Here is a 14,084-nt window from a genome sequence, read left to right as displayed (position 1 = left end):
AAAGGGAAGTTTGGGGTCCCCTACTGGAGCTGCTGCCCCCGCGACCCGATACTGGATAAGCGGATGAAGATGGATGGAAGATGGATGGAGTCTGTGATGCATTGGGTCATTCTGTCAATGTCGGTGCCATGGGGGGTGAAGAGTGCTTCCCAGTCTGTAGTTTCAAAGCAGTCTCTGAGCCTATCACTGACCTCCTCAGAACACTGCTTCACAAGCCTCTTCACAGCATTGATTGTAATATAAATTAAGTTTTGGATTGGGTTCAAGAGAAAATAATAATGATTAGGCTCCTAATATGTGATGCATTTGATATTCCAGCTGTCTATCCATTTCTGTGTCACAAAACATTTGCTTACCTAGATGTTACACTTGAGGATGGTTGGTAGTTTTAGTGGCAAGGGTGGATGAGCATGCAGGCCATGGTTTTTCAGACAAAGAAATTGTATTCATGCTGGATTCCAAAAAGAGAAACAAACTTTTTAATTAGGTCCATCCGCATCCTGTATATATGTGTTTTTACCATGCAGAATTAGCTGCAGATTGTCCAACTGATTTGATTGTGTGTGAATGTCATCATTATTTCATCAGGACATTCCTGGCAGCAGCCGATTGACGGAGAGTACACAGCCAGGTGGAGCTACAGGTGGAGCTACAGGCGGAGCTACAGGGTCTGATCCAGGAGACGGAGCCAAAGGCTCTCAACCTAGCGTACCTGAAGGGTCTAATCTAGGTGGAGCTACAGGCTCTCAGGTAAGCTCTTATTGTGAAATGGCATTAATTGTAATATAAATTAAGTTTTTGATTGGGTTCAAGAGAAAATAATAATGACTAGGCTCCTAATATGTGATGCATTTGATATTCCAGCTGCCTATCCATTTCTGTGTCACTACAGTGTAGCTACAGGCTCTCAGGTAAACCTCTTTGAGTCATGATTCACTCGGATCTTTCACCCAAGTCTTTAACTTGACTCATGAGTCGCGAGTCTTTAGAGTCTCATTATTGCGGATTAGTTGAGTCCTCCTACAATTCAAGCTAAAATGATGAGCAGAGAAAGACGGTCCGATACAGGTAATAGGAACTTCCCCAACCCGCAGACTCAGATCTGGAAACATTGCCATGGGATTCACTCGAGAACTCTTGAGTTCTCGCGTGAGTCAGTCAATTGCCGAATTAGCTGGCTATGAGTGGATCTGTAGCAGATGAGTGAGTAAGTGAGCAAATCAACAACAAAAGCCATTCTTTCACTTCTGAAATATCATAAAATGTTCTGCACGTAGACTAGCTAGGCATACTGTAGGTTTGGTGTATAAATGTAGTTAAAATGCAATTAGGTTGAGCAGACAGTCCGAAACATTGCAGGCTCGACCATAAATCAATAGTGACTCAAGTGATTCAAATGACACAACCCGGATCAGTTTAGTGAGTGACTCAGAATAACCTGAATCCTTAAAAGGAATCAAGTTTGCTAGGTCTCCTCTCAAGGTGAATTGATTGGAATATAAATTCAGTTTTTGATATGGTTTAAAGACAAAATAATAATGATTAGGCTCTTATTATTTGATGCATTTGGTATTCTAGCAGCTTATCAATTCCTTATGGCTGTGTCACAAAACAAATGCTTAGATGTTTCACTGTGGTTTGGATGGTTAATAGTGTGAGTGGGAGGGACAAAGTAAATGTATTCATGCTGCGCGGCAAAAAGAGAAACCAAAACTATTTCATAAGAGCCAAAAGAATCATCTGCAAACAATTAGTCTTCAGTTTGTCTTCAGACCAGACTGTCCAGCCCCGATAAACACTCACCACTGATTTGATTGTGTGCGAATGCCTTCATTATTTCATCAGGGCAAAACTGGCAGCAGCCGATTGTCAGAAAATACACAGCCAGGTGGAGCTAAGAGTGGAGCTGCATGGCCTAATCCAGGTGACAGAGTCAAATTCTCTCAGCCAAGCGGAGGTGAAGGGTCGAATCTAGGTGGAGCTACAGGCTCTCAGGTAAAGCTTTTTGTCTTAATGGCAGCCTGAGATTTTTTACAAATACTGTAAATACATTTGGAAGTTTTTAGTGTGGTTCAAAGAGAAAATGTTTGAGTGGGCTCATGAAACAATTGGCTACCTACAGTAGATGTTGCACTAGAAGATGATTGGTAGTTTGGGAAGCATGGACGAGCACGCAGGGGGAGATTGTGTGATTATGTATTAAGTCACTTATCTTCCCCTGTGTGTGTGTGTGTGTTCTTGTGCATGTGCTCAAGATACAAAAACCCTGAGATGGTACATGACGCTTCCAGGTGCCATTTGTTTGAGTACACACTAATTTCATTAATAAGGTTTAAAGCCTTTTCTTGTTCGCAGAAACGCAACAAAGTGAAGAACGAGAACGGTGGTGATTTCCCGGTGAGAAGACCAATACATTGCATGCACAAAATGTCAGCATGTTCATGACATCAACAAGGATGTGCAACTTTTTGTTTTCACTCTGGTTTCCTGCAGGTCGGACATTTGCATCATTTCACCGTGAAGTTCAGTCGTACTGAATGTAATGAATATGCTATTGACTGCGATGAACCTCGCACCGTTCTGGGGGTGATACAATCAACTGAACAGTACTGGAAGAAGATGAAGACGTGTCCAGATGAAAATGTTGTGATTCAGCTGGGTAAAAAGGATAAGAAATATACCATTGCAACACATTTCCCTTGTTCTTGTATTGGGGAAGGTGAGTCTCTGGTCATATCATTCGGACCAGAAAAGGTTGAAGTGGCCCAAGACCAACTTTACAGACCAATACAGTCACGGGACAAGTATTCTGTCTTCTACATCGATACAATCGGAGGGATGTACACCAAACAAAAGAAGCGTTTTAGAAACAATGCTGTCAAAGAGTTTAAGTATCTGTGTGTCTATGGGGAGAAGGGCATCACTGTCAAAGAGGCTCTGGAAAGAGACGGTCGCTTCGTTGATAAACTCGGTGACTTCACTCTGACTGACAATGACGATTCGAATTGCATCACCGAACAAATACAGAAGGTCGACAACCTGGATAAAAAAAAATTCAAGCTGTGTCTTCCACGGAACAGGAGAGCAAATGATAGCTCGGGTTTATCAAGTAATTCGGCACAGAGGTCTGACACAAGGCCGGCTGTAGATGAAGCACAGCAGAGAAAAATACAAGCAGCAATGGAAAAGAGAGGAATCAGTGTCAGAGCAGCGATGGAAAAGAGTGGCAACAATGTCAACATTGAGGAGATTTATGAAACGCTGCGTCGCCAGTTTCCAGAGCTCAAAGCATTTATGAAGAGTAGATTCCCTGGGGATTCTTTTCAGAAAGCAGTCAACCTGAGGAAGGAAAACTTTGGGAACATCCAACAGTCTTTCAGTGAAGTTCACAGAGTCACAAAGCTGCTGAAACGGGGCGAGTCAGTTTGCAAAGTGGTGGTTAAGGATGTTTCTCAGGGAACAGGCTTTGTGCTGTTTGACAACTTCATCTTGACCAACGTACACTATTTCAGTAGTTGTGTCGAAGGACAAAAGTTGAAGGAGGGTATAGAAATGTCTTTTTTCTTTGAAGATCCTGAGTCAAAAGAGTACTACTTCAAGCTGGCTAACCGTGACATCTGGTACAGTGTGTGTGATCTGGATTATGCCGTACTTGAGATAATGCCTGAGGGAGACAACTACAACCTCAAAACAAGGATACATAAAAAAAAGAAGGTGCCACCAGGACTCCTGAAGAGTTTTGGTCCAATGCCACAGAATGGTGAAGCCTGTATTATTGGTCACCCAGCAGGAGGAGTGAAAAAGATGGATCTTACATTTATCATTGAGAAAGAGAAGAGGGAGCAGGCTGTCAATGATCACTTACATCCATACAAAGATCCTTTTGTTGTCTGGTCAATCAATCAAATTATCCAAGAACAAGGCATTGAAAACATAATGATGGGTGGAAAAATAGCAGACAAAGTAGGGACCTACAAGACTTTCATGTATCACGGCTCTTCTGGCTCCCCGGTGTTTGACGCTCGTGGTCAAGTCATTGGTTTGCACACCGCAGGATTTCTTTACAAACAAGAGAGTGTGATAGAGTTTGCCCAATCTCTGCTCACTATATTTGAACACTATGTGAGTACGCTAAAAGAACATGGGAAGGATAAGCTGTTGGAGAGAGTTGAGAAAGAGGTGAAGGGAAACTCAGACCTAAAAAAGGTCTTTGGGTCTGTGGTTGAGCTGAAGGAAAGCAGACAGAGACTCGAGGATGAGCCAGCAGACCCTGAGGAGCTCCTGGACTACATTGAGGCAATGGAAACTGATTAAGTATTAAGACCTTCAAAACACATCTGGCTGCATAGGTTATTTTAAAGTTCATGAAATCTTTATGTTGACCGAATGATTAACTACAAATTGCAATACTGCCGTGCTATTTTTGTGTACCAAGTGTATTTTTGGGGCTGTGAACAGCTTAATACTCAACCTGTAACCTTCCTATAACCATCACTTATTTTAATACTATATTCTAGAATTACCATTGATGTTTGTTGTAATGTAATCAGAAACACTGACTCGGCTGTTAAAGCCTAAATGTCATAGTTAAGTGACTTTTCTTGGAATTGTTTAGTTTTTTTATGTTGATATTTTAGACCTTATTACTCATATTATCTGTGTTTATAATATTAAAAGTCACTTGTTTGTTTTCTTCAAAATCAGTTTCCTGTCATTGATTTCTAATTATTGTTATGCAACACTGTTTATATCGGCCGATCGAGCGCATCCTGCTAATCTTCCAGAGAAGACACTGAACCTAAAGACACATGCTTGACTTCATCCATCACACGGATTCATAATAGAACTTTTGCAAATACTGATTGCATACACAACACAGTTGCTGTAACCCTCTAAAACAGTCAGCTAAAAAAAAGAGCCTAGACCACGCTGACCCCAAAGAAGCATGAAACACCTTTTAAGACGCTGTGAGTTTCTTCTTTCAGACCAATTTGTGACTGGGTATGTTTACCAGGTCTGCCCACATCCACAGTGTATATGTCCCCTTGTATCCATGATGGCATTTCCATCTTAAGGAACAAAATAAGTTACAAACCAAATTTTACAGGTAGAATTTAACTTAAATTGTCATCACCTCGGTCGTTCCCACCGCCTGAGCTTATGCTGAACCTCTTGTGTTTGAGTGTCCCCTCGCTTAAGAACTAATTTTGGTTTTGAGACTTGTGAATTACAGACACTTGATAGAAGATATTTCACTGCTGTTAACTTTTCCTGACTTCCTGTAATTGCTACAGACGTTTCTGTATCCAGCATATGTTACTCATCCACTGTTGTCTGGCTGAACTGACCTCAGGTTGAATGAATGACAAATCCACAGCGCCTTCAAGTGGCCGCTTTACCACACTACCAGCAAACGACGTCACAGCACATCTTCAAGTCAAGTGGGTTTTATTGTCATTTCAACCATATATACTGTATATAGTAAAACAAAATACATTTAAGGAAACAGTCATTTCAAAAGCAACACTGCATGACGTGACTAAGATTGTAAATTTCAGAAACTACACAAATTGTCAGACCTCCAATCCCAGATTCCACTGAGGCCTTTTTGGCCCACTGACTGGCAAAAATATCCAAGGGTCTCAGTTATAAACTGTTTTTATAAATGAGACCCTTGGTACTTTAAACAGGAAGAGTAGTAAAGTCAAAATTTCTAGCTCATCTGTGACATTTATTATCTACTGTCCATTGTTTACTCCTCTGTCTCAGTCTTGTCCTTATCTCCTCCATCAGGCTTTGTCTCTTCAATTCATCAGCTTCCAGTTTGTCTTCTCATCTCTTTTTTTTACTTTGACAAACTCCTCCCCCTTGTCCACATGTTGTTCTTTCTTCTCTTCTAACATACTTTGTAACACATCCCAACTCTCTCAGTCATCGTCCTGGTCTTCTCCTCTCAAAGCGTTGCGTAGACTCCTCCAGAACTCCCCAGTCCTCTCCTCATCCCGAGGCCACTCCAGGTAAGTGGTGGAGCTCATGAGTTTGCGCAGTTTGCAGAAGCGTCTGGGGATGTCGTCCTTGGACAGCGGCTCCAGAAGGATCAAGATGGCCTCGTCTCCGCCGGCATTCCCGTCGAAAAGCTGGAAGTGGGAGAAGTCCAGCTCATAGCGGCACCAGTCGGACTGGACAAAATTCTCTGAGAGGACGAAGACGGTCCGTCGGCTGCGCTCCATGGCACTCATGATGTTGTCCACAATCCAATGTCCAGGAAGGAAGTCCCGCTTGTGGAGACACAGGGTCAGAGGCCGGACCGTTTTCTGATCCACAGAGTCTTCATCGTTCTCCCTGTAGGAGTAAAAACCCGAGAGCAGGTTATGAACTAACTGTATATTGACTTCACTACTTCTCAGGAATCATATAGACTTAGAATCATATATATTTATATATACTGTGTTTTAACTGGTCCACGGCACTAACTAGAACACGTTTTATCTGTATTCTGACTCTTTACTACACCTCAGCAGTGTTATATCCATCGACCTACTTACACCTCACTATGCACCAGTTTTGAAATGCCTACGTAATCTGTATTTTTATAGCCTATTGTATTCTGTTTTCTTGTCCTGTACTAAAGGTGAACCTGTCGCTGTTTTAAATGAGAATCTGTTCTCAATAACCCACCTGGTTAAATAAAGGTAAAATGTGTTTCCCCCCCAGGTTTCCGCCATGTTTGGTAAAGATGGGATGGTGGAATGGTTAAAAAAAGTTTTGTGGGCTATGTTCAATTCAATTTTATTTATAATATCGAATACCATACCACTAAACCATATCTAATACTGTAACTGAAGTGTCATTTATATAGACCTTAGTGGTCCCCTAATACTGTATCTGGAGTCTCTTTTATATAGACCTTAGTGGTCCCCTAATACTGTATCTGAAGTCTCTTTTATATAGACCTTAGTGGTCCCCTAATACTGTAGGTGGGTGGAGGCTGGGGATGTGGCATTGACCAACTGCCACTATGCTCATTTGAAAGCCATGATGTCTCTCTCTCATGGGGGGGCCAAATTCTCTGAGTGGGCAAAGCAGAGAAAGGGGAGGTAATCTTGCCCCTTATGACCTTGTATGGTTCAAGATTCCAGATTTGCCCATCTGAGCTTTAATTTCCTCAAAGGCTGAGCAAGATACCCAGGGCTCGGTTTACACCTATCACCATTTCTAGCCACTGGGGGCCCAAAGTCAGGCTGGGGGAATGCATATACTCAAAAAGTGGAATTTTCATGACATGGGACCTTTAAGGAACTTGATAAAATCCAGATGGTGGCCCACATCTCTTGTTCCTTGACATGTGACCTAATTGTTAACAAAAGTTCACTGAAATCTGGTAAGTAGTTTTGGTCTTTTGAGTGACCCGGCTAACTAACAAACTGATACAAACACTGTAAAATGTAGGTTCCGATAATGTCAGAAAGTACAAAAAGAAATAGTTTGACTTTACCTCGGCTCCTCCAGCTCGGGCACCAAGAAGTTTTCCACCCAGCTAGCGTCTCTCTCACTGTAGGACACAAAGGCGTCATAGGACAGCAGCTCCTCCGAGCCCGTTCTATGTCTACGCCGCCGCCCCCGTCGCATGGAGCTCCGCTTGGCTCTTAGCCAGGCCCACGTCATTTTGACGTACCAGAATGCATGGATGCGCCACAGCAGGACGCACAGCAGAATCCCTACAAAAAGCGCCACCCCACAGCTAACTGACACAAACAAAACCCGCTGGCACACGACTATGGAGAGTTGGACTTGACCCACCGGTTCCCCCTGCAGGTAGAGAGGTGAGTCACAGACGTAGCTCTCCTCTCCATCTGCCAAATTCACGTCTTTGCCTCCTTTAATGCCTGATTGGAGGAAATAGACAAAGTCACAGGAGCATGCAAATTTGTTCTGACCCGCCCGGAGGTCCTGGAGTCGTCTGTATGACTGGAGGTCTGCACGGTTGAACCTGTTCAAGGTGTTTGCCTGTGGGGATCCAAGGGATGGTCACACTGGGCAATACAAAGGATTGGAAGAAAAAGAAATGTGATTGGTCCTTACCTGTATTGTCAGTGTTTGAAGATTGGGGAATAGCCATCCTGGGGGCAGCTTCAGTAACTTGTTTCCAGAGAGGTGAAGCTCTCTCAGGACAGGCATGATCAGAAGGATGGCTTTGAGATCATTGTTGCTCAGATCCAACACCTGTAGATGATGCAAGGGTAAAATTGTTTTTTTTGTTGTGAAGGTGCAACACATTGTAATCAACAGGTTTGTATGATGTTGTATGAAAAGTAGTGCAAAACAATTCCCATAATATCCTACAAAATTACAGCAACTGCCAACTGGTCAGGTGGAGTTCAGAGGCCTTCACAGTCTAATTTCTTCAGGAAAAGGTGACTTTGAGCCACGGAGAGGGCACACAGGGTGCAACTATTTTCAGCCCCTCCAGGATTTTGCGGCCCTTTTTTTGAGATTGGCCCAAAATGCCTGAATTTGTGGCAGCTTATGTAAAAAAATTGCGATAAAAGTTGTAGTGTCTTTTGTAATTTTGTTGCAATGAAGTTGCAAGAATCAGTGACAATTGCAAAAAAAAAAAAAAGATGAGATTTATTTGGTGGTTTACTTCTTCAACCCATTGTGTTGTCTTCCTGTCGACCTTTGTGTTTTTTCTGGGTTGAGATGTCAACATTTCGTCAATTTTATTCCAATTCTGTGTCACTTTTTTAACATTTTTTTTTGTCTGTTATCAATGTTTTGATAATTTTTTTGGTCACTTTTTCAGCATTTAATATAATAATGTTTTTGTCATTTTTTTTTTCAACATTTGTCACTTTTTTACTAGTTGTGATATAGAAAGTTTTTGTAAAGGGGTCAAATTTGACCCATGACTGGTCTGTCCCTCAGTACCTCCAGAGTTTGGGGCAGACAGGGGGTGATGGTTGTGAGTTTAGCCCTGGAGATGTTGAGGTACCGCAGGGTGGAGGGCCAGGAGCAAGCCTCGGGCATGGAACTGTATCCGGTCCTGCTGATGTCCAGGTGGGTCAGTTTGGAGAGCTTCGTTACCTGCCGGCTCACCGTCAACAACGACTGAACAGCGGAGAAACACATACTTAAGTCTCCATGCGACGGGTAATTTCTTCTTCAAGCATTCTTGGATTTATACTTCTATATACAGTACTTATACAGTGATTTAACGTGATGTTCAGTTTACTTGTCAACAGGAGTAATACTATGTACAATTATGTTTAGATTATAATAGATTAGAGTTAAAAGAAACTGAATTAACGAATTCCAATTAATGCAAAATACGCAAGAAGACGTTTTTCCTTTAAAGTTTCCTGAATGCACCTTCAGAGCGTTCCCGCTGACGTTTAAAACGCGGAGGTCCTTCATCGTGCCGTCCCCGTTGCACATGGTCTCCGCCAGAGTCAGGTCAGTCAGCAGGTTGTCTGACAGGTCCAGGTACTGCAGGCTCGATAGCAGGTGAGATGTGTTACAGGGCATCACATACACCTGAGGGTAGAAGTTTGACTTTAAAATTACACATTTTATTGTGACTGTTCAGACGTTATTTCTTGTTGTTGTATTGTTTTTTTTTTAAAAGGTCCAATGGCATGAAAATGACACTTTTTGAGGTTTTTTAACATTAATATGAGTTCCCCCCCCCAGCCTGTCTATGGCCCCCCAGTGGCTAGAAATGGTGATAGGTGTAAACCGAGCCCTGGGCATCATCCTCTTCCTTTGAGAAAATGAAAGCTGAAATTGGCCAATCTAGAATCTTGCTCCATGTGAGGTCATAAGGGGCAAGGTTAATTCCCCTTTCTCTGCTTTTCCCGCCCAGAGAATTTGGCCACCCATGAGAGAGAGACACCATGGCTTTCAAACGACCAAAGCATCTCCTCAAAAAGCTACAGACTCAGAAATGGCTCTTACTAAGGAAAGCTCATTGTGGGACTGATTCTAGTGGCTGGAATTCTGCACCAAGGCTGAATTTTGGGAAATAAACCTGAGATACAGCATTAGGGGACCACTAAGGTCAATATAAAGAGACTTCAGATACAGTATTAGGGACCACTAAGGTCTATATAAAGAGACTTCAGATACAGTATTAGGGACCACTAAGGTCTATATAAAGAGACTTCAGATACAGCATTAGGGGACCACTAAGGTCTATATAAAGAGACTTCAGATACAGTATTAGGGGACCACTAAGGTCTATGATCGATGACCACCTTCCTTACCCGAGAGTTTATAACAGACACCTTCCTGGGGTATTTCAGCATAAACCCCAGCTGCAGCAGGGAGGCAAATTTAAAGATATTCAGCACCACGACGTTTTCGTACGAAGAATTCGTCGATGCATTTTAGATCGGTCTGTTTGGCTCCTTCCCACCTAACACCAACCGACAAACAAAAACATTTTACTATTCATGCAATCCTTAATCCAAGCAACAGTTTTTATTATTGCAGAACTATATAAAGTAGCTCTTATTAGGAGAAGGAATTCCTCAAACTAACAAAAATTGGGAATTTGGATTATTGTCAGGTACGTACATTGACAGCTGATTCACGTTCTTGGTTGGTATCTGGCTGCTGATTGGTCGACTACACATGCTGCTAATCTTCCCCTACTCCCTGAACTCATCTGGCATAATTACTGAGAAATACCGATGTAACTTTTCAAATGAAATGACCCGTTTTCCTATATCAGGTTCTTTTTAATTGCCCAAAATAACATGATTGATACAAATAGTACAAATCTCTACTTTCATCAATTTTGGGGTGTCTTATTCAATTTTATAGCATTTGAAAACAAATTGAAGTGTTCTTGAAATAGTATTGAGTAAAAGTTGACATATTCCAGTCTGTGATTATCATCAACATCCATTCCTTTAATTTTAGTCTCAATAATTCCTAATTTCTGCTTTTCTTTAACTCAAACAGGGGTGTATCAACCATACATTCCTAAAATAACTGTAAAACCAAAGTCAATAAGTTAGTTTTACGTAGTGTTGAAAACATCAAAAAAAGTGACAAACATTGAAAAAAAGCACCAAATGTGTTTACAAAAGGGACAAAAATTTAAGAAAAAGTTAAAAACATCGATAAAAAGCATCAACAAAAGTGTTGATTTTCAATGTTTAGGTCATCCCGATATTGGCAATAGGCACATGTGACAAAATGGATTTGATGGACCATGTTGATGTGCTGGTCTCCTACCTGCCCTCGCCTGTCAGCGTGACGCCGTCCATGAAGAGGGATGTGAGTGGCACGCCATCAAACACCACGAGGAAGTTAACGATGGCCTCATCGGACACCAAAAGGTTGTTGAAGGCCATTTTCCTGAAGGTAACATCACCGACAAGCAAGTGGTTGGTTTCTCTGCCAATGGTGTACAGTACATGCCATGTGGCATTTTATATTTTTACATAATTACAAAAAAGTAGGGGGGGGGGATCGATACAGCATAGTATTGCAATATTTTCTGTCGCAATGCTGTATCAATACACAGACGCCTAGTATCGATCTATTGTTATATTTTATATATTATATATGTGATGGTCATTTTGGTTTGTCCCATTTTGCCGCAGTAAAATTGAAGCGAGATGAATAAATGTATCTTTTCAGATAAAACAGAGGTTGACAAAGTTTCCTTCTGGGGACACATTGGGAAACATTTGAAGTTGAAAAAAAGGTTATAATTTGCAATATATCGCAGAATATTGCAATATGTTTAAAATCGCCATTATATTAAATCGCAACATAAGTATCGTGATGATATCGCATCGAGAGGCGTCTGGTGATTCCCATCCCTACAAAAAAAGCTGCCAATATTAAAAAATTGCATTTAACAATATCTCCCATTCTCAATTCCATGTTTGGCTAGTTTCAAATGACAGGAGGAAGTTTGACATCTGAACTTAAAGGAATACTTTGAATGTTATCCATCGTATGAGGTACTTATCCATCAACCTGACCTCACCGAACTCTGTGAGACCAGGCTGTATTCTTAGTATCTAATTTCTCTTTAATTGTAATTTCTTATTTTTTACTTCGTACTTTCTTCCACAGTCCACAGTTAAAATTACATCTTTTGTTCCTGTTGACAGACCTGACTCTCCTTCTGGCTGACTCTCTGAAGGGCTGAACAGACTCATTCCCAATCAGATGGAGGTCTTCCAGAACAAGAGGCGTCTCAGGGTACGTAACATCCGCAAGCAAAGCCGAGGCTAAGGCTGTGTTTGTTAGAAACGGACCATGGAGGCTCAGAGTGACACGACCTAACGGCCAAACCTCCCCCAGAGCACCGGACTCGTAGCTGCAGAGAGACAAAGTGACAGGAGAGAGTCACAGGAGAGGTATAGTGACAGATGGGAAAAGTAAGTCTAGATCAGTCTTTTGTGTTTTCCTTTTTCTTTCAAACATCTTTAACGATAAATATGCCCAATCACCCCAAATAAGGGATTGTTTCTGTTTAGAGTATGTATATATTAGTGTGTATGTACTGTTTGGTTGTTTTGTATGTGTAAGTGCATTGTGAGCAACGATGTTCCAATAGTGCATGTATAGGACCTGAGCATGTGTGTGTAGTTCAGGTCTGTGTGTAATGTGTGTAACAACAACGGAGTGAAAACATTGTAATTTCCCTTTGCGGGATTAATAAAGTACACATCATTATTATTATTATCAGCCTGGGAATAACCGGCCCGTCAGACACCGTCTACCAAGATCCTGGGTCTGGGTCTGTCCCAGGTTTCTTCCTAAAAGGAAGTTTTTCCTCGCCACTGTCGCTTGCTCTGGAGGAGACTACTAGAACTGTTGGGTCCTTGTAAATTCTGGAGTGTGGTCTAGACCTACTCTATCTTTAAAGGTTCTTGAGATAACTCTTCTTATGAATTGTTACTATAAATAAAATTGAATGTTCTACCGTTGATACAGAGTAGCTCTTGTCTAACAACACAAACACACAAAAAACACTGCTGGTCCCTCACCTTGTCAGGTTGTTGCCGTGCACAGTGAGCTCGTCTAACTCAGTGACTCCAGATAGGTCTCCTCTCTTCAGCTCCTCCAGAGCAGGACCTCCCAACGACAGCCTCCGCAGCCTCACCAGCCTCCGAAACACTGGACGAGAACCGAGGCAGCTGGAGGACGCAAGACACACAAAAGTATGGGGGACATCCTATGTAAAGGTTTTTTAACCCTTGCGTTGTCTTTCCAACGTCATCCTGAAAATCAACACCTTTTCTGATGTTTTTGTCTCTTTTATCAACACTTTTGTCTGTTTTTGGCTCTTTTTTTTAGGTTTAACGCTTCTTTTCACTACCATGTATAGACCACTAACGCCAACTTATTACCAGTTTTACATGTACTACATTTTTGGAATTCCTGGTCAATAAACCTCATTTATAGGAAAGTTTACCTATTTCTTAAGTTAAAAAAGCAGAAATTATGAATTATTTAGACACTTATTAAATGAAGGATAATTACAGAAGGATATATGTCAACATTCAGTGTGGTTTTGAAAGATTTTCTTTTTGAATGCAATTTCTTTTTCCTTCCCAAAAGTCAATCAAAGTAGAGATCCTATCTTTTGTTGTACTTGCAAAGCACAATGTGTGGAATCAATCATCCACATTGTGTTTATTGGTCATTTAGAAAGCCTTATTTCTGATGTAGATATTTTGAAAGATTGGTCAAATTTGACCTGTAACCTTGGTGCTTTACCTATATGGGTTGTTGAGCAGGTTGAGCTTCTGCAGAGCTTCTAGCCTTCTGAACCATTTGTCGTTGAGAGCGGTCAGCTGGTTGTCGGACAGATCGAGCTCCTCCAGACTCCACAGAGAGTCAAACGCTGACGGATGGATCGTAGCTACTCCGTTACCTGGAGGACGATAATATCTACATGTTAAAACAAATCAACTACTCTTCTAACAACAAGTCTAACAATCAGGGGTTCCACAGGGGTCAATCCTGGGACCATCGATTATTACTGCTTACTGCTATATTGTCAATATTGTTTTATCTATTTATATATATATATATATATATATATATATATATAT

General features: G+C 41.5%; 2 protein-coding genes across 7 annotated transcripts in view; one reads left to right on the top strand and one right to left on the bottom strand.

The window, feature by feature from the left end:
• Positions 1–4,652, top strand: part of LOC117962112 (protein FAM111A-like) — a 7,497-nt gene extending 2,845 nt beyond the window's left edge. For 2 of the 6 annotated variants that reach the window (XM_034901207.1, XM_034901208.1), the window contains 4 exons: positions 632–750; positions 1,846–1,995; positions 2,356–2,397; positions 2,494–4,650. In XM_034901207.1, the coding sequence (XP_034757098.1) occupies positions 632–750; positions 1,846–1,995; positions 2,356–2,397; positions 2,494–4,314 (2,132 nt within the window). In that variant the 3' untranslated portion in view covers positions 4,315–4,650. Of the gene's footprint in view, positions 1–588; positions 751–1,845; positions 1,996–2,355; positions 2,398–2,493 lie in introns of all 6 variants that reach the window. The other 4 variants (XM_034901205.1, XM_034901206.1, XM_034901209.1 and 1 more) reach the window with 4 other exon arrangements.
• Positions 4,653–5,848: 1,196 nt separating this feature from the next.
• LOC117962114 (toll-like receptor 2 type-2) overlaps positions 5,849–14,084 on the bottom strand; it is an 11,283-nt gene continuing 3,047 nt past the window's right edge. Inside the window, 11 exon segments of the mRNA XM_034901211.1 lie at positions 5,849–6,342; positions 7,496–8,007; positions 8,083–8,223; positions 8,929–9,108; positions 9,370–9,534; positions 10,263–10,361; positions 10,363–10,414; positions 11,242–11,364; positions 12,134–12,340; positions 13,014–13,163; positions 13,747–13,903. Of these exon segments, the coding sequence (XP_034757102.1) occupies positions 5,928–6,342; positions 7,496–8,007; positions 8,083–8,223; positions 8,929–9,108; positions 9,370–9,534; positions 10,263–10,361; positions 10,363–10,414; positions 11,242–11,364; positions 12,134–12,340; positions 13,014–13,163; positions 13,747–13,903 (2,201 nt within the window). The 3' untranslated portion in view covers positions 5,849–5,927.

This window comes from Etheostoma cragini, chromosome 19 (genome assembly GCF_013103735.1).
Source record: "Etheostoma cragini isolate CJK2018 chromosome 19, CSU_Ecrag_1.0, whole genome shotgun sequence".
NCBI lineage: Eukaryota > Metazoa > Chordata > Actinopteri > Perciformes > Percidae > Etheostoma > Etheostoma cragini.
This window is presented reverse-complemented; position numbering and strand designations above follow the sequence as displayed.